At 44.9% G+C, this 18,770-nt stretch overlaps 3 protein-coding genes across 4 annotated transcripts; 1 reads left to right on the top strand and 2 right to left on the bottom strand.

Annotated features, from left to right (window-relative positions):
* Positions 1-478: 478 nt before the first annotated feature.
* LOC143527132 (uncharacterized) lies at positions 479-3,548 on the bottom strand. Of its 2 annotated transcripts, XM_077022118.1 has the most exons (7): positions 3,394-3,548; positions 3,225-3,308; positions 2,961-3,083; positions 2,270-2,592; positions 1,267-2,176; positions 1,127-1,189; positions 479-662 (listed from the first exon to the last, which is right to left on the bottom strand). In XM_077022118.1, exons 1-7 carry the CDS (start codon positions 3,461-3,463, stop codon positions 586-588), a joined length of 1,650 nt encoding a protein of 549 aa, XP_076878233.1. In that variant the 5' UTR covers positions 3,464-3,548; the 3' UTR covers positions 479-585. The 2 variants fall into 2 exon arrangements, with proteins under 2 accessions (XP_076878233.1, XP_076878232.1); XM_077022117.1 differs by having other exon boundaries at positions 1,267-2,592.
* A 5,571-nt stretch (positions 3,549-9,119) lies between these two features.
* ribc2 (RIB43A domain with coiled-coils 2) lies at positions 9,120-13,580 on the bottom strand. The gene is made up of 7 exons (XM_077022121.1): positions 13,311-13,580; positions 13,132-13,213; positions 12,519-12,830; positions 11,716-11,834; positions 11,225-11,452; positions 10,231-10,382; positions 9,120-9,274 (listed from the first exon to the last, which is right to left on the bottom strand). Exons 1-7 carry the CDS (start codon positions 13,425-13,427, stop codon positions 9,193-9,195), a joined length of 1,092 nt encoding a protein of 363 aa, XP_076878236.1. The 5' UTR covers positions 13,428-13,580; the 3' UTR covers positions 9,120-9,192.
* An 876-nt stretch (positions 13,581-14,456) lies between these two features.
* LOC143527133 (uncharacterized) lies at positions 14,457-17,778 on the top strand. The gene is made up of 6 exons (XM_077022119.1): positions 14,457-14,565; positions 14,651-14,734; positions 14,876-14,998; positions 15,370-16,980; positions 17,058-17,120; positions 17,600-17,778. Exons 1-6 carry the CDS (start codon positions 14,496-14,498, stop codon positions 17,674-17,676), a joined length of 2,028 nt encoding a protein of 675 aa, XP_076878234.1. The 5' UTR covers positions 14,457-14,495; the 3' UTR covers positions 17,677-17,778.
* The last annotated feature ends 992 nt before the right edge of the window (positions 17,779-18,770 follow it).

Consider the following 18,770-nt stretch of genomic DNA (forward strand, 5'->3'; position numbering starts at 1 on the left):
CCTAAAAGTCCCTCTAGTGGGATCAATTTCTAATTAAAGCAAAGTAACAGACACGTTTCTAGGCCAGCTTTGCTCAGGATGCACTGGAGGCAGACAGTTGACCACTTGATGTCTAGACCCATCCTTGGCCAGAAGAACCTGGTCACCATTGACATGCCAGCCTGGTATATCTCTTGCTAATCAGAACCTGCAAGTGTGGTTACAGTTTTGCGGGTCCTCTTCCTTCAGCATTCCCATCTTCCAGTCCATGTTGTGGTCTGGTAGAGGCTCTAGCAACACTGTACCTTTACTAGGAGAGGCATCAGGATACCATGGGGCACTTCCTCATTGCTCCACATTTAGCATTCATTTGTTTGTGTAACCTCAGTCATCTTGGGAAATCACATCCTGCCAAAATACATCCCAGTTTCTCAAAACCCCCCAATCCAAGATGTAGACATGCTAGATGCCCGATCTATCCACCAACTCGAAGCGTACAGCATTCACAGTTTTCTCTTTTATTGTTCAAAATGGTCAGCCAGATCACATAAAATACTAGTTTACATTTGCATGGTTAAGTTCTTGGCCAATCCAAATATGTAAAGCTCAGACCACCTGTTGACCTGGATCTGCCAAGCTGAAACCCTCATCTTCCAGATCAGAAATCAGCGACAGCAGATGCCCTAGAAGAGAAAGTAAATACAAAGTCTTCAAATGCATGCCAGCTCACCACTTTTTGGAGCACAAAGAACTTGTACCCTCAACAGCCTTGAAGTTGAACACTTCAGAGCAACCTCAATCACATTAGCATAAGGTTTCACAGGATTCAATGCAAACTGATCTGAACAAGACCTGGACCCAGGGAGGAGCAATATCCCAGAACCACCATGCACATGGACAAGTGTGGACATGAATTTAACTGCCAAAAGTGTGGTACACCTCCAGGTGTCTGTGGTTGGATAAGGGCAGTAAGGGGTGGCAATTGGACCTAGCAAGAGACATTTTAGCAGCTGTGGTTGAAGTGTGCAGAGAATGTGGAGGTGCAGGGATGCAGACAGTGGCCTACACCTACACCAGTTGAGGGATTTAACAATTTACGACACGCACACAGTTCAACGTCCCCATCTGTTTGAGGCACAGTTCTCACCTTGTACAGATGGTTCTACAGATCCAGTAGACTGGGCCTGGAATTCTTCACTCTCAGGAGACACTGTTGGGGAAAGCAGGGAATGTTTGATGGATCAAGAGGCAGGTATTCCAGAGAAGTTGTGCAGACAGTAATCTTACCATTTCTAGAAGGGTTTCCCTGATTATTTTGGCAGCTGGACATCACAGATGGACTCGACACATTCAAATGGACAGGAGGGTTACTTTGCATAGATAGAGTTGCAGAGTTAGACTCCGATGCATTGGCCCCATTCACGTCTGCAGGAAACTTCACCTTTCCAGGAGAATCTTGAGAGATGGGTGTCACCGAGTGATTGGATTGAGAAATGGTAGTTCCATTTGAATTTCCAGTAGAGTTCACATCCCCAGCGCCAGGGACATCACCTGAGCCTTCAACGACATAGGGTTCCATTGTAGAGCTAAACAGTGACTCTGCCGTGGTGGCGGCCGCCGCTTCCTCCTTCGGTGCTGCAGCTGGGCTTGCCGTGGTGGCGGCCGCCGCTTCCTCCTTCGGTGCTGCAGCTGGGCTTGCCGTGGTGGCGGCCGCCGCTTCCTCCTTCGGTGCTGCAGCTGGGCTTGCCGTGGTGGCGGCCGCCGCTTCCTCCTTCGGTGCTGCAGCTGGGCTTGCCGTGGTGGCGGCCGCCGCCTCCTCCTTCGGTGCTGCAGCTGGGCTTGCCCTGGTGGCGGCCGCCGCCTCCTCCTTCGGTGCTGCAGCTGGGCTTGCCCTGGTGGCGGCCGCCGCCTCCTCCTTCGGTGCTGCAGCTGGGCTTGCCCTGGTGGCGGCCGCCGCTTCCTCCTTCGGTGCTGCAGCTGGGCTTGCCGTGGTGGTGGTGGCCGCTTCCTCCTTCGGTGCTGCAGCTGGGCTTGCCGTGGTGGTGGTGGCCGCTTCCTCCTTCGGTGCTGCAGCTGGGCTTGCCGTGGTGGTGGTGGCCGCTTCCTCCTTCGGTACTGCAGCTGGGCTTGCCGTGGTGGTGGTGGCCGCTTCCTCCTTCGGTGCTGCAGCTGGGCTTGCCGTGGTGGTGGTGGCCGCCTCCTCCTTCGGTGCTGCAGCTGGGCTTGCCGTGGTGGCGGCCGCTTCCTCCTTCGGTGCTGCAGCTGGGCTTGCCGTGGTGGTGGTGGCCGCTTCCTCCTTCGGTGCTGCAGCTGGGCTTGCTGTGGTGGTGGTGGTCGCCGCTTCCTCCTTCAGTGGTGCAGCTGGGCTTGCCGTGGTAGTCACTTTCTCACATGGTTCTTGTGTGGCAGTCGTCACCTGGACTGCAGTCAGTGCTGGGCCCACAGTTGTAACCAGGCTAGGCCTTGGTCCAGTAGCATTAGCCTTGCTTGAAGATGTTGCATTCCCAGAAGCACCACCACCAACATGAGGCCTAGCAGTCTTCACCTTCTCTTGAGATAAAGCTCCACCATTAGTGATCTCTTCAAGCAACATGCCTTCAGCTTCCATGTATACTAGAAGAAAAAAAAAAAAGTCTAGTTTAATACAGCAATGGAAGTTGTTTCCATTTTAATACATTAAAAAAACAATCATTTAAGCTCATTAGATACAATACACAGTCTCAACATTAGTGCAATGTTTGTAGCATTTTTAGCACACCTTTTAATAATCTGAAGTGTTTCAAGTCTTTGGTTTAGTTGTAAAGCTGAGGCAGCTCCACAGTCTCAAGAACACTTGACTACATCAGTTTGGATCACAACAGGTGCTTTTGTTTTCAAATCATAGTGATCAGTAAAGCAGTTCGAAACTGTACCCAATCATTAAAAGGAGTAGGTACTAAACATGGGACATGAGGTAAAAGGTGTCAAGAGCATATCTGCACCTTTCCGTGCTTTCATAGGATCAGAAACGCTTTCCATTGTCAGCACTACAGCCAAGACGTCCACCACAGTTGATGAATTTTTATTTCTTCCATTAGTTTGAACAGCACCAGCCAATGAAATACCTGGGGTGTTTGAGAACAGATAGAATATTTAGCAAACATAGGTAGGCAAACCTACTCTGTTCAATTAAATTAAATTCTTTATAGTTACAAGACCCAATGTTATACGTTCAAAGAAACTAAACTGAAGAAATCATTGCAAACCTTCGTATTCGGTTCTGTTCAATTGCACGTCACGTTTGCCTGGTTGTGATACGGCTGACTGTTGTCTCATCGGAGAACTGTGTGCTACGAAATTAAATTACGAGTTAAAATGGGTTAGAACGAGACATGAGATTCAAACAAATATTATTCAAATTGAAGTCTAACAAACCTTGGTTTAGCCACAGGCATAACAATACTGAACCGATTATCTTCAAAGACCCCATGCTGACAATACTCATTCAGCCTACGCGAAGACCTTTTAAAACCAATTTGTGAACGCATGAAATAGAGGTCACCTGAATCTTATCAGCGTTGAACGATCTCCGTTTAGGACCTTGAACAAGGCAAATTACCAATCAGAACTGAGATACAAGCCAGTTTATTAAGCCATTTTTTCGAAATTTCTACATATGATATTAATGATTAGTTATTTTAATTGCATATAATTTGAAAAAGACATCTGCTTATTAATGTGTGTGGACATCATTAGAATAAGTGATTAAGCATCGTAAATTATTCATAATTATCATAACAGTGTCTGTGTCTTTTTCTTGTAATGCAGCTGAAGACCTCCTGGGCCTGGACCAACTACAACTCAGTAGTCAGAGAAATGAAGCTCCCACTTCTCCTACTGTTCACCCTTTGCTGTCTTCTGAGGGCACAGCTTTCACTTTTTTCCTCCTTTCTACTTCTACTAAGCACAAATCAAAGGTTTACCCCCTGAAAATCTTCTACAAAGTTTACAGTTAACTACCTTGGAAGAAATAATGCGAAGTCAGTTACGAACTTCCAGAAAAATTCCGATAGACGCGGAAGTAATGATCAGATTTATTTATTTATTTGTGATCAATTTCCAAGTTGAACTATAGCCTCATTGAGTCAAGCAACAAAAACCTACCTGTTTATGTTAAAAGATCAATGATGAACAATTAGCATAGATATTCACATGAACTACTAAATATGTTCTATACGTTTTAAAAATCAAATCTTGTGATTATGTAAGCGTATTGTCTTAGTTTTTAATTCGCTTAGTTTTTATTCATTTTTTGTTAGTTTGCATTCACAAAGACTACTTTGTGTTAAAATGTTATTCACTATACGGTGTCTTGAATGTATCAAATGACTTGAATTTATTGTAAAGATGTGCTTTCTCTAATTTGACAGTTAATGACTTTTTCAGTTGACACACATAGCAGATTTGTGTGGGTCTACTACACATTTCTGTCCTGCCCCTTTTGAAGACCACATCCATCTACTTTTTTACGATGTGTTCCTGTATATGTACAAATCAGGATGAGTGGATCGTTTCTGTGAGTTGTGTTTCGATGGTAGGCCTCGGGCATCCTCTGGCTACTGTGGTAAGTTTCTATGGAGACCTGCTTCCAATTACATTGACAGATTGACTGACGCAGCCTTTCTAATGGGTTGTTAGTTCACCTGTGTCTGGGTACTGCTGCACATCTGTGAGTCAGCAAACTTCAGCCCATACAACTACACTACACCCCAAGCCTGGCCTGTTTCTAAGGATAATTTTACATACACTGAAATCGATGCACTTTACTTAACAATCAGTCCAGTTGTTGTAGTGCCTCAAACAGTGATGCTTTTAACCTAATAGAAATGGTGGGAAAAGCTTCTACTGGATCAGGTTTATGGGGAATCTTTAACCTTGTGTAGAGCCGCGGTTACTGAGCTTACGTCCATGTATATCTGTAGCCCTCTGGTGGAAAAGCTCATTGAACTGCTGCTGTATGCCGTACAAGCAGGGCTATTCAACTGGCGGCAGAACCGGCCCTTTAATGAATTTGTACCGGCCCATCTCCCCATAAATAATAAATATTTGATAAACTACCGTAAAAATAAATAAAATTTTTTTGCAACATTTTACGACACTGTGTGGCTCTTTGCGGCACGTTTCCAGTAGGCCTACGCCAGTAGTATGTAGTAGGCTATTTCGAACACAGCCAGACTCACTTGAGAAGCATGGCGCTGTCAAAGAAGAGACGTAAGATTGATACAGAAAAACACACTATAATAACGACTGGACAGATAAATATGCACACATACCAAACCCCGAAAGCAATCCTATGTTCCTGCTCTGTTACGAGTTGTGCGGTGAAAAAGGAGTACAACGTGCGGAGGTACTTTACTACTACCCGCTCTGCTCTCATTTTGACAATGAATATTTACCGGGTTCTGGTGCTCGTCAAACAAAAATAGAATCACTTATTACAAATTACAAGCGATGTTTTGCACTGAGACTGTTACTTGTTATTATGATGCAATGGAACTTGAAGTCGTTATTTATTAGGGTTCACACACATAGTGTGGGAACCCTATTGTAATTGCTCGAGTTTTTCTTATTATTATTATTTTTCAGGCTGTAAAACGCATACTGCAGCCTAGACCGTAAGGCCCAGAAACACCAAACTTGGCAGACAGTTGCACCAGAGGTGCAATGAGGGAAACCCAGACAATGACCCACATTGGCCTGATGGTGGCGCTATAGCGCAGCATTTTGTGTTTTGGTCCATATCTCCTACACCGTAGGTCATAGAAACGAAATTCCACTTCTGATGGATTCCTTGGCTCAAACCAAACAAAAAAGCCTCAAGGACCCTTTAGCTCCGCCCACTTAGATTTCGAGTTAATTTGCATAATGTGCAAAATCGCACACATCTTTGAGCCCAAACTTGTCCCTGGATTTTTCACATACATGCACATATGTGGTATCAAAACGTTCAGAAGAGTCTGAACTTTAAAATCTATCCAGCAAAAATGCTAATTTCATCACTACCTAGTCAGTATAAGCCAATCAAATGAGAGGGTGTAAACTCAATAGTAAATTTTGCGCATATGAAGCTCTAACTGCAGAAAACTTGCATGCAATGAGATGACACTTCACAGACAGCTTCCCTCTGAGGGTCTGGGGCAGCTCGCAGAGGTTGCCATACCTCACCTGCTAGGGGGCGCTATAACATGCAAAAATTTGCCCCATGCACTCAGATTGGCCGATCCACATGAAACTTGGCAGACATCATCTATGGGCCTCTGGGAACCAGGTCCTAAAACAGACATGCCATACTTCCAAAATGGCTGACGTAATCGGCCAATCAGTGATCGGCACGCGTTTGACAGGCTTACCATTGGTCGATCTGCACGAAACCTCTTGGGTGTGGAAAAGTGCACACCCCCTATGACATAATCCAGCCGGGTGTCGATTGGCCACTGGGGGGCGCTATTGCAAATAAAGCAAGTATATCCCCTACATAATTCCACTTGGGAACATGCAATTAGACTCTTTTGATTCCTTGCAGTAGTGCGAACAACTTTCCCATTACATGTCCTATTAAAAAATGCACAGTTTATTTACAGTTAATAATAGTTTGAAATCATCACTTTTCATACTCCTCCTAGGATTTTCATACTATCATGTCAAGCAAAGTCTTATAATACTCTACAGAGTGTGAAATCAAAAAACAATCCAAAGATTTTGGATTTGAGGACACTTATACCTGCTAAATATTTTTTTAATGGACAGCATCGATACATATAATATTCATATTCTTAAAGCTCTTTCATATTTTACCCAATTCTGACCAAAATGCACAAGCCCATTCAGAATCCCATCCTGAACAAATTTGTCAAGTTTCATCTAAATCGGTTATCGTATGGCTCTACAGTGCAGTATTATATACAATGCATAAAAATGCATGTAAAGTCCCTCTGTCACCTTCTCCTTCTCACACGCACGCAAGCTGAAACTCACACTCTCAGTCTCTCTCACACTCTCACCCACATTCCCCCTCCCATCTCTGTGCCCTAAGTAAACATTGCTCTGGCTACCTAGATCTCTCTGTGTCTATTAACCAGGCACACACACATACAGGCGCAAGCAGGCCTTCCTATAGCATTCACAATGACACTTCCCTAGCCATACCCACCCATATCTCAGTGACTAACACATGCTCATACAAACTGATATTTGGCTTCTTTTTTGTCTCTCTCTCTCACACAAACACACAGACACACACACCTTTATACCTATATGTATGTATAGTTTCTATGTAAACTTATGTATGTATGTATTAGTATATGTTGTCATAGTTTGAGTACATACACTACCACACACACACACACACACACACACACACACACACACACTTCTACCTAAATGTATGTAGTTTGTATGCATATCTATAGTATATGTATAGTATATGTAAGTCATGCCAGTGATGTCAGTCATATCAGACATGCCAGTCCAGTCATGTCAGTCATATCAGTCATGTCAGTGATGCCAGTCATGTAAGTCATGTCATGCCAATCATTTCAGTCCAGTCATATCAGTCATTTCAGTCCAGTCATATCAGTCATTTCAGTCAAATCATCAAATCATTACAGTCATGCCAGTTATGTCAGTCATATCAGTCATGTTAATTTTGTTCGCCATGGCAGTGATGTCATTCCAGTCATGCCAGTCATGTCAGTCATGTAATGCCAGGCTTTGCAGACTACATTCATACTTTGAATACATGGGCAGTCATGTTAGGCATGCTAGGTGTGTAAAGAGTGAATTAACAAAGCATAGTCTCTGGCTCCCTCAATCTCTCTCTGTTGGTGATATACAGGCCCAATCATGTATAGACACATGCAGGCCTTCCTATATTGTTCACATAGATGCAGCCCTAGCCAGATGTGCTGTTTCTGTGTCTCCCTTTCTGACACATGCAGATGTCATTACACACTATCTGTAGAGCACACACTGGCCAAACCCAAACAGCTTCTTTTCACTTTTAGGTCTAAAGGACCTTTTGGGCTTCCTTTTGCTTATTGTGTGTGTGAACCCGCCTATCGCCGCTTGCGGCTATATTTTTAATTTTTAATTGCTCTCAAAATAGCATAATTGAATCTCTAGTTAATCCAGTTAAGAGTTCGGTGAGGTTCTCTTCTAAGCTTAGGTGACACTAGAGAGCCTATATGTCTGATGGGTGTGTACCATACTATTTATTTTCTTACTTTATCTTGTTTTTGATTAATTTTCTTGATATGGACCATGTATTTTGTGTCTGATGTAAATAAAGAATTGAATTGAATTTTCTTTTTGCACTTTAAGCCAAAACAGATGTTACTGTTATGACTCTGGTGTTAAAGATGATCTCCTCATTAATAATAAAAAAAAAATTAAATGTTGTAGTGTTTGCCTCAATTTTACATCCACTATGACAATATTAGTATGGATCTGAAAATTGTCTGGCCCTGCCATACAGTATTTGTTCACAACAAAATGGAGGCTGTGGCGGTTGATCTTAGGTCTTTTAGGCCGGCTTCAGTAGTGGAGAAAACAGAAGTAATGTTACTTTTCAGAGAGTCTAGGTAAAAAACTAAAATAAAAAAGAGTGATTAAATGTAAGTAAAAACTTGTATACGTGTGAGCGCGCAGGGGGGGCAAAGGTCAAACAGGTCTCTGAAGCCTACAAATTAATGGAACAGCCTGTGAGGGCCTTGCAAATAGCTGCCAAAACTTTGAGTTAACTTTGGATTTGTTTGCCAGTATATGACGCACAATGGAAAAAAGATTTTAGTATGAATGTGTGTATAAATTTACAGTTCTATGAAATTGTTTTAATTTTTTTCCTCCTCAAGTTTTGCATAAAAAAAATGTATCTGTGTATTTCAAATAAATCAAGCTGAAGTTCATAGCATTGCACAGAATCGAAACACCCGGAAACTGAGTTTCGTCTCTGCAGTACAGAAATGAGCAGCTCAAGGAGCTTGAGAGTGCTAACATGGTTATGGGTTTAGTTTCCAGGCAACGTACTGCCACCATGATAAATATTGAAGTCGTTCTGACCAAGCCTGTCTGTCAAATTGCATGTAAATCAAAAGAAGGCATGAGAAAGACAATTATCTTTATTCTTAATGTAAGCCATTAAAAAATAATCATTATTTTTCTGCCTGTGTAGAATGTCTATCTGCTGGACGTGTTGAACTGGGAGAAGTAGCTCTGATCAGGGATGTTGTTGTAAACCTCCTTCTGAAGGGCCCTCTCCCTGTGGCAGAGAAAAAAAACTGTCTAAATTCAGTCCATCCACAGCCCTGTCCTTTTCCAAAATGTAGCATTCTTATAGCATGCCTAACAACAAAATTGATGATACATTTCAGTGTCATAGTAACAGTGAACTTTGTAGTGATGCACACAGAGAACAGTTCATGGGAGACAAAGTAACAGTCCATAGTGACAGCAGTGAAAATGAACCATGCAAGATACAGATGAGGGGAAACTGCAAACAGGCAAAACTTTAGTGAATTTAACCCTTTTAAGTGGTTGAGCAGCCATATTTAATGGTGCTAATGTTAGCTAGCTACAAACTTTCACCGTTTTGCACTTCTTTGATTTAATGCAAACAGTATTAGGTAAGTGCAGTACGGTAAACCACAGTAAGGTGTCGTACCTCCATGTATGCTTTGTTAGTGCTGTTTCCTAGTAAATGTAAGACCATTTTGTAAGACGAAGTCTGATGTCTTTAGCTTCATCCTTCCTGAGTGTGGGTATACTGTAACTGTATGTTTGTGTGTAGCACGCTGTGTGCAAGGTGAGTAGGTATGTGTGTATGTGTGTGTGTACATACACACTGTGCATGCTGGGCTTGGTCAAGCTGTAGTGTCATTTTGTGTGTGTTTGTGTATATGTGCGTGTGTATAAAACTCACTGTGCATGATGGGGCTGGCTGGGCTGTGGTATGTGCATGCGCATGTGTGTGTGTGCGCGCGCGCACAACTCACTTTGCGTGCTGGGTGTGTGTGTAACTCACTGGCTGATCTGTGTTGTGTGTGTGTGTGTAACTCACCGGCTGATCTGTGCTGTGTGTGTGTGTGTGTGTGTGTGTGTGTGTGTAACTCACTGGATGATGTGTGTGTAACTCACCGGCTGATCTGTGCTGTGTGTGTGTGTGTGTGTGTGTGTGTGTGTGTGTGTAACTCACTGGATGATGTGTGTGTAACTCACTGGCTGAGCTGTGTGTTGGCCTGGTCCAATGCCCTGCGCTGGTCCTTGCTGATGCGGGTCTGCTGTCTTTCCTGCAGCAGAGCTGCTCGAGCCGAGACCAGACGCTCACGCTCCTGCTGCAGCTCTTCCTCCTGCTGCTCCACATGTAGGCGCTACACACGCACATGTACGCACACACACACACACACACACACACACACACACACACACACAACACCCAGGCCCAGCATGCACAGTGAATTACACACACACACACACAAAACACCCAGGCCCAGCATGCACAGTGAATCACACACACACACACACACACACACACACAAAGCCTAGGTATCAGTCGTCCGATTCATTGTAAAGTGACTAAGATGACCAGACATTAGTTTAGGAACCCAAACTGTAATGCTCTAATGGAAATGGCCAGAGCGTGAAAAAACTCCTAGTAGCACCTTACCCAAAAAACAAGCAAAGGAACATAAACATCACTCCTCCACATTAGCCTCATCTCCTCCTCCACATTAGCCTCCTCTCCTCCACATTACCCTCCTCCTCCTCCACATTACCCTCCTCTCCTCCACATTACGCTCCTCTCCTCCACATTACGCTCCTCTCCTCCACATTACCCTCCTCTCCTCCACATTACGCTCCTCTCCTCCACATTACCCTCCTCTCCTCCACATTACCCTCCTCTCCTCCACATTACCCTCCTCTCCTCCTCCACATTACCCTCCTCTCCTCCTCCACATTACCCTCCTCTCCTCCTCCACATTACCCTCCTCTCCTCCTCCACATTACCCTCCCCTCCTCCACATTACCCTCCTCTCCTCCACATTACCCTCCTCTCCTCCTCCACATTACCCTCCTCTCCTCCACATTACGCTCCTCTCCTCCTCCACATTACCCTCCTCTCCTCCACATTACCCTCCTCCTCCACATTACCCTCCTCTCCTCCTCCACATTACCCTCCTCTCCTCCACATTACCCTCCTCCTCCACATTACCCTCCTCTCCTCCGCTTGCTGCCGCTGACAGTGGGCGATGTGCTGGAGCTGCTCGGTGGTCATGCCCCTGTAGCAGTCCCGCCGCGTTATAGGCAGACCAGGCACCCTGACGCTCCGCTCCTTGCTCTCACTCAGTAGCGCCCCCTGCAGCTGGTTCTGGATATCGGTCCGGTTGTTCTCCTCCTCCTCTTGCCGCTCCCTCTCACGCCGGGCAGATGTTTCAGCTGCCTGGGGGTAAAACATGGTGTGAAGACACACTGGCAACACTGCAATAAAGACACAATGGAGCTTTTATAGAAACAAAAAATGTTATCCTGCAAAGTGTTGTGTTTCAAAAAGGACACTATGTAGTGTGCATTAGTATTTTCCTACACACCAGATAGGTGTGATAGTTAACTGATAATGTGTATGGGATCTGAATCATCTCAGGCCAGCAACCCTGAGCTAGGCATCTGGTAACCCTGCAGAGACGGTAAGACACATAGACCAACCAGGGCTAGATTGAAGTTCTTGACAGCAGTGGCTGCAGATCTCTTTGCTTTCTCCTCTATCTTCTGCAGCTCTAGGGCTTTGATGTCCAGAACTACTCTGTTTTGGTCATACTGATGATCTGTTTAAGAAAACACAGCATCACCACTGGTGAATTAACTGTTAGTACACCTGAACCTTTTTTTTTAAGCTCTTGAGGAGTTCAATATTTTTTCTCCTCCAACACATTGACTAATGAATGACTTGATAATCATCTGGTGTTTTTAAGCAAGCAGTGTTAGAACACAGAAACCATTAAACTGTTTGGGCCCTGTTTCTCAAAAGCACTGTAACGAAAAGATCATTGTTAAATGCTAAATGGGATATCAGTCTGAACACACACACACACACACTGTTTTATTCAAGATGATATTAACGCCATGATGCTTTAGGGGAAAAGGCCAGAGCGGCAGGTCTCCATGGCTGCAGCTATAGCCCCTGCTTCATACTAACAAAGTCTTTTATTGTAGACCTGCACTCTCCAACATTTCTGTTTGACCACTACCTTCCTGCAAAGTTTAGCTGCAACCTACATTTAACACACCTTATTCAACTAATTAAAGAGTTTGAAAGGCAACAACTGAATCAGTTCTGTTTGGTTTATAGGCACATCAGCTGTATCAGTTCTGTTTGGCTTGTAAGGAAATCACAGAGTATGTTCTGTTTGGTTCAGGCTGGGCTGGAGTTAATAACTGTAGGCAGATAGGACATATGGTGATCCTTGCTACAAACAGACGGACACACCAGAAACAGCAGGCTTACGAACCTTCCTGTTTCTGCTGAAGTTTCACCTCCTCCAGCTCATGCTGCTGCTGCAGGGTCCAGACCCTGAGCTGCTCTCGCTGCCGCCGCAGACGGTCCCCTCTGCCCAGGTCCTCCCCGGCCAGCCCGGGCAGCACGCTCGCACTGTCCTGCTTCTGCAGCAGGTCGGGGTCGTTGAGGTCGAACTCACGCCTGCTGCCTGGCTGCTGGAAGCGTTGGCGGAAAAGGCAGACGGCCTCTGCCACGGCGCGCTCGTCCTTCCTCTGCCGCCTCTCCAGGACGCACGCAGTCCGGTCATGGCGTACGAGGTCATCAGCTGGGACCGTGGAAGACGGGAGAAGAGGGGAGGACAGTGGTGTGCACAAAATCAGTCCCGGGGTTCTACCAAACCCTATTTAGCTGCTAATTTGTTCATTATCAGATGGGATGTGGGTTATATTGGGTATGTCAGACCAATATAAATGTCATAAGTGCAATAACAGGATTGGGTTAACAATGTTTGACCTGCAGGAATCTGAGCTCTATTAACCAGATTAATAAAAAAAACACATGTGGTCTTAATAGGCTACTGAGACTGATGGGAATAGATATTTCCGCCAAAAAATATTTAAACTCACCGAATTCCTTCAGCTCTTTTGCGTTAGATTCTTCCTTATTTTTCTTTTCCTCCACTTGATAATCAAGAGCATCCCTGTCAATCTAGTTAAGAGTGAAACGTCTTTTTTATCCTAAACGTGTACAAGTGAATGTACGTTGACGTTACAGTAGCAGTAGGTTTATAAGTTGGCCAACTTACACCGATTGTTCTGACTTTGGCGTTGAAAATCCTGTCTTGTCGTTGTAGTTCCCTGTTTCGTCTTCTTTCAAAGTGAGCGGCCGCATCGCGATCTGAAAAGAGCTCCTCGCGCATCATTGCTACGAGTCCCGAGCTTGACGTCTAACGTTTTCCGTTTCGTTCGGTTTGTTTTTTGTTTTTCTGGTGCCGATCACGCGTTTCAAGAAACTAGAGCTGCAAACACTCAGTGTTGCTAGGAGACAACAAGAGCGTGCCGCCCTCTGTCGTTTATCTGAGGAAGTAGATTGTAGGTTTCAGTGACATATTGTGGATGCAAATAACAAAAAATAAAAAAGAATAAAACTAAGACAATACGCTTACATAATCACAAGATATTATTATTTTAAAGACGTATTTAAGATATTTAGTAGTTAATGTGAATATCTATGCAAATTTTTCATCATTGATCTTTTAACATAAACAGGTAGGGTTGTGTTGCTTGCCTCATTGAGGCTATAGTTCAACTTGGAAATTGATCACAAATAAATCTGATCTCCAGCTTCTCTTTCTCAATGTTTGTGGATGTTCGTAGCTGACTTCGCATTATGTCTTCCAGCGTAGTTAACTGTAAACTTTGTGGAAGCTTCTGATGGGGTAAACCTTTGATATGTCAGTAGAAGTAGAAAGGAGTAAAAGAAAAACAGTGAAAGCTGTGCCCTCGGAAGATCGCGAATGGTGAACAGTAGAAGTGTTATTCATTTGTAATGCATGTAACTCATTTCTCTGAGTTGTAGTTGGTCCAGGCCCAGAAGGTCTTCAGCTGCATTATAAGAAAAAGACACACACAGTGGCTCGAGTTTAACAGTTAAGTCAGACACGTTGATCCTTTCAGTACTTAAACATTAAATCGATTATGACAATTATGAATCACTTACGATGTTTAATCACTTCTTCTGATGATGTCAACACACATTAACAAGCAGTTGTCTTTTTCAAATTATATGCAATTAAAATAAATAATTTATTTGTATCATATCTAGAAAAATCGAAAATTGGCTTAATAAACTGGCTTGTATCTCAGTTCTGATTGGTAATTTGCCTTGTTCAATGTATTAAACGGAGATCGTAAATTGCTGATAAGATTCAGGTGACCTCTATTTCATGCGTTCACAAATGGTTTTAAAAGGTCTTAGCGTCGTAGGCTGAATGAGTATTGTCAGCATGGGGTCTTTGAAGATCATCGGTTCAGTTTTGTTATGCCTGTGGCTAAACCAAGGTTTGTTAGACTTCAATTTGAATAATATTTATTTGAATCTCATGTCTCGTTCTAACCCATTTTAACTCGTAATTTAATTTCGTAGCACACAGTTCTCCGATGAGACAACAGTCAGCCGTATCACAACCAGGCAAACGTGACGTGCGATTGAACAGAACCGAATACGAAGGTTTGCAATGATTTCTTCAGTTTAGTTTCTTTGAACGTATAACATTGGGTCTTGTAACTATAAAGAATTTAATTTAATTGAACAGAGTAGGTTTGCCTACCTATGTTTGCTAAATATTCTATCTGTTCTCAAACACCCCAGGTATTTCATTGGCTGGTGCTGTTCAAACGAATGGCAAAAATAAAAATTCATCAACTGTGTTGGACGTCTTGGCTGTACTGCTGACAATGGGAAGTGTTTCTGATCCTATGAAAGCACGGAAAGGTGCAGATATGCTCTTGACACCTTTTACCTCATGTCCCATGTTTAGTACCTAATCCTTTTAATGATTGGGTACAGTTTAGAACTGGTTTACTGATCACTATGATTTGAAAACAAAAGCACCTGTTGTGATCCAAACTGATGTAATCAAGTGTTCTTGAGAGACAGTGGAGCTGCCTAAGGTTTACAACTAATCCAAAGACTTGGTACACTTGAGATTATTAAAAGGTGTGCCGAAATATGCTACGAACATTGCACTAATGTTGAGACTGTGTATTGTATCTACTGAGCTTAAATGATCAATTTTGTTAATGTATCTTAAAATGGAAACATCTTCCATTGTTGTATTAAACCAGACTTTTTTTTTCTTCTAGTATACATGGAAGCTGAAGGCATGTTGCTTGAAGAGATCACTAATGGTGGAGCTTTATCTCAAGAGAAGGTGAAGACTGCTAGGCCTCATGTTGGTGGTGGTTCTTCTAGGAATGCAACATCTTCAAGCAAGGCTAATGCTACTGGACCGAGGCCTAGCCTGGTTACAACTGTGGGCCCAGCACTGACTGCAGTCCAGGTGACGACTGCCACACAAGAACCATGTGAGAAAGTGACTACCACGGCAAGCCCAGTTGTTGCTGCAGCACTGAAGGAAGTGACTACCACGGCAAGCCCAGTTGCTGCTGCAGCACCGAAGGAAGAAGTGACTACCACGGCAAGCCCAGTTGCTGCTGCAGCACCGAAGGAAGAAGTGACGACCACGGCAAGCCCAGTTGCTGCTGCAGCACCGAAGGAAGAAGTGACGACCACGGCAAGCCCAGTTGCTGCTGCAGCACCGAAGGAAGAAGTGACGACCACGGCAAGCCCAGTTGCTGTTGCAGCACCGAAGGAAGAAGTGACGACCACGGCAAGCCCAGTTGCTGCTGCAGCACCGAAGGAAGAAGTGACGACCACGGCAAGCCCAGTTGCTGCTGCAGCACCGAAGGAAGAAGTGACGACCACGGCAAGCCCAGTTGCTGCTGCAGCACCGAAGGAAGAAGTGACGACCACGGCAAGCCCAGTTGCTGCTGCAGCACCGACGGAGGAAGTGACGGCCACGGCAAGCCCAGTTGGGGGTGGTGCAGCACCGACGGAGGAAGTGACGGCCACGGCAAGCCCAGTTGCTGCTGCAGCACCGACGGAGGAAGTGACTGCCACGGCAAGCCCAGTTGCTGCTGCAGCACCGACGGAGGAAGTGACGGCCACGGCAAGCCCAGTTGCTGCTGCAGCACAGACGGAGGAAGTGACGGCCACGGCAAGCCCAGTTGGGGGTGGTGCAGCACCGACGGAGGAAGTGACGGCCACGGCAAGCCCAGTTGGTGGTGCAGCACCGACGGAGGAAGTGACGGCCACGGCAAGCCCAGTTGGTGGTGCAGCACCGACGGAGGAAGTGACGGCCACGGCAAGCCCAGTTGGTGGTGCAGCACCGACGGAGGAAGTGACGGCCACGGCAAGCCCAGTTGGTGGTGCAGCACCGACGGAGGAAGTGACTGCCACGGCAAGCCCAGTTGCTGCTGCAGCACCGACGGAGGAAGTGACTGCCACGGCAAGCCCAGTTGGGGGTGGTGCGGCACCGACGGAGGAAGTGACTGCTACCGCAATGCCAGTTGCTGCTGCAGTACCTGAAGGGTCACTGTTTAGCTCTACAATGGAACCCTCTGTCGGCGAAGCCTCAGGTGATGGCTCCGGGGATGTCCCTGGTTCTGGGGATGTGAGCTCTGCTGGAAATTCAAATGGAACTACCATTTCCCAATCCAATCACTCGGTGACACCCATCTCTCAAGATTCCCCTGGAAAGGTGAAGTTTCCTGCAGACGTGAATGGGGCCAATGCATCGGAGTCTAACTCTGCAACTCTATCTATGCAAAGTAACCCTCCTGTCCATTTGAATGTGTCGAGTCCATCTGTGATGTCCAGCTGCCAAAATAATCAGGGAAACCCTTCAAGAAATGGTAAGATTACTGTCTGCACAACTTCTCTGGAATACCTGCCTCTTGATCCATCAAACATTCCCTGCTTTCCCCAACAGTGTCTCCTGAGAGTGAAGAATTCCAGGCCCAGTCTACTGGATCTGTAGTCCCCTCTGTACAAGGTGAGAACTCTGCCTCAAACAGATGGGGATGTTGAACTGTTTGGGTGTCCTACTAAATTGTTAAATCTCTCAACTGGTGTAGGTGTAGGCCACTGTCTGCATCCCTGAACCTCCACTTCTCTGAATCCATTCTCTGCACACTTCAACCACAGCTGCTTAAATGTCTATTGCTAGGTCCAATTGCCACCCCTTACTGCCCTTATCCAACCACAGACACCTGGAGGTGTACCACACTTTTGGCAGTTAAATTCATGTCCACACTTGTCCATGTGCATGGTGGTTCTGGGATATTGCTCCTCCCTGGGTCCAGGTCTTGTTCAGATCAGTTTGCATTGAATCCTGTGAAATCTTATGCTAATGTGATTGAGGTTGCTCTGAAGTGTTCAACTTCAAGGCTGTTGAGGGTACAAGTTCTTTGTGCTCCAAAAAGTGGCGAGCTGGCATGCATTTGAAGACTTTGTATTTACTTTCTCTTCTAGGGCATCTGCTGTCGCTGATTTCTGATCTGGAAGATGAGGGTTTCAGCTTGGCAGATCCAGGTCAACAGGTGGTCTGAGCTTTACATATTTGGATTGGCCAAGAACTTAACCATGCAAATGTAAACTAGTATTTTATGTGATCTGGCTGACCATTTTGAACAATAAAAGAGAAAACTGAATGCTGTACGCTTCTTTGAGTTGGTGGATAGATGGGGCATCTAGCACGTCTACATCTTCGATGGGGGGGGGGGGTTTTGAGAAACTGGCATGTATTTTGGCAGGATGTGATTTCCCAAGATGAGTGAGGTTGCACAAACAAATTAATGCTAAATGTGGAGCAATGAGGAAGTAAAGTGCCCCATGGTATCCTGATGTCTCTCCTGGTAAAGGTACAGTGTTGCTAGAAACACTACCAGACCACAATATGGACTGGAAGACTGGGATTGTTGAAGTAATGGAAGGAAGAGGACCAGCAAAACTATCCCCACACTTGCAGGTTCTGTTCAGCAAGAGATATACCAGGCTGGCATGTCAATGCTGATGAGGTTCTTCTGGCCAAGGATGGGTCTAGACATCAAGTGGGCAACTGTCTGCCTCCAGTGCATCCTGAGCAAAGTTGGCCTAGAGAAGTGTCTCGTTACTTTTACCTTAATTAGAAGTTGATCCCCTAGCGCAGTCCTTCTCAAATAGGACACCCCCCCCCCCCTGAATCATCAGAGATGATTCAGATCCCATATGCACTGTCTGTTAACTATCAAACCTATCAGGAGAGGAGGGTGATGCGGATTCCAGGCCTGCTCAAATAATCCATGAATCTGGTCCATTATGAAGCCTAACAGCTGCAGTGTTCCTTTGCCTGTTTTTTGGGTAGGCTGCTACTAGGAATTTTTTTACACTCTGGCCATTTCCATTCTAGCATTTCATGTGGCCTCAGATCCCTCAGGGGTTCTTTTGCATATGTGAAATTGATTCAGACCCCCTAAAATGATGCCTAAAATAAACCAAATTAAGTCCAGTTTGTTTGTAGTTTATATTGTGTCCACTTGGTTCATGCACTTTGAAAACAAAGCAGCCTTGATTCATTTGAACCTCTAGGCTTCAAATGAAGGCTAGGTAGTTCCCTGTTTCATCTTCTTTCAAAGTGAGCGGCCGCATCGCGATCTGAAAAGAG

The sequence above is a fragment of the Brachyhypopomus gauderio genome, chromosome 11 (genome assembly GCF_052324685.1).
Source record: "Brachyhypopomus gauderio isolate BG-103 chromosome 11, BGAUD_0.2, whole genome shotgun sequence".
NCBI classification, from domain to species: Eukaryota; Metazoa; Chordata; class Actinopteri; order Gymnotiformes; family Hypopomidae; genus Brachyhypopomus; species Brachyhypopomus gauderio.

Bases quoted from the DNA above. Each gene is read 5' to 3' on its own strand.
- LOC143527132 (XM_077022117.1), bottom strand. From the start codon at position 3,463: ATGAGTATTGTCAGCATGGGGTCTTTGAAGATAATCGGTTCAGTATTG. The intron at 3,309-3,393 runs GTTTGTTAGACT...TTAATTTCGTAG, and splicing joins ATGCCTGTGGCTAAACCAAG to CACACAGTTCTCCGATGAGA. The intron at 1,190-1,266 runs GTAAGATTACTG...TTTCCCCAACAG, and splicing joins GGGAAACCCTTCTAGAAATG to TGTCTCCTGAGAGTGAAGAA.
- ribc2 (XM_077022121.1), bottom strand. From the start codon at position 13,427: ATGATGCGCGAGGAGCTCTTTTCAGATCGCGATGCGGCCGCTCACTTT. The intron at 11,453-11,715 runs GTTGGTCTATGT...TTTTACCCCCAG, and splicing joins AGAACTTCAATCTAGCCCTG to GCAGCTGAAACATCTGCCCG. The intron at 10,383-11,224 runs GTAATGTGGAGG...GTGCGTGTGTAG, and splicing joins AGCAAGCGGAGGAGAGGAGG to CGCCTACATGTGGAGCAGCA.
- LOC143527133 (XM_077022119.1), top strand. From the start codon at position 14,496: ATGAGTATTGTCAGCATGGGGTCTTTGAAGATCATCGGTTCAGTTTTG. The intron at 14,566-14,650 runs GTTTGTTAGACT...TTAATTTCGTAG, and splicing joins ATGCCTGTGGCTAAACCAAG to CACACAGTTCTCCGATGAGA. The intron at 17,121-17,599 runs GTGAGAACTCTG...TTTCTCTTCTAG, and splicing joins TGTAGTCCCCTCTGTACAAG to GGCATCTGCTGTCGCTGATT.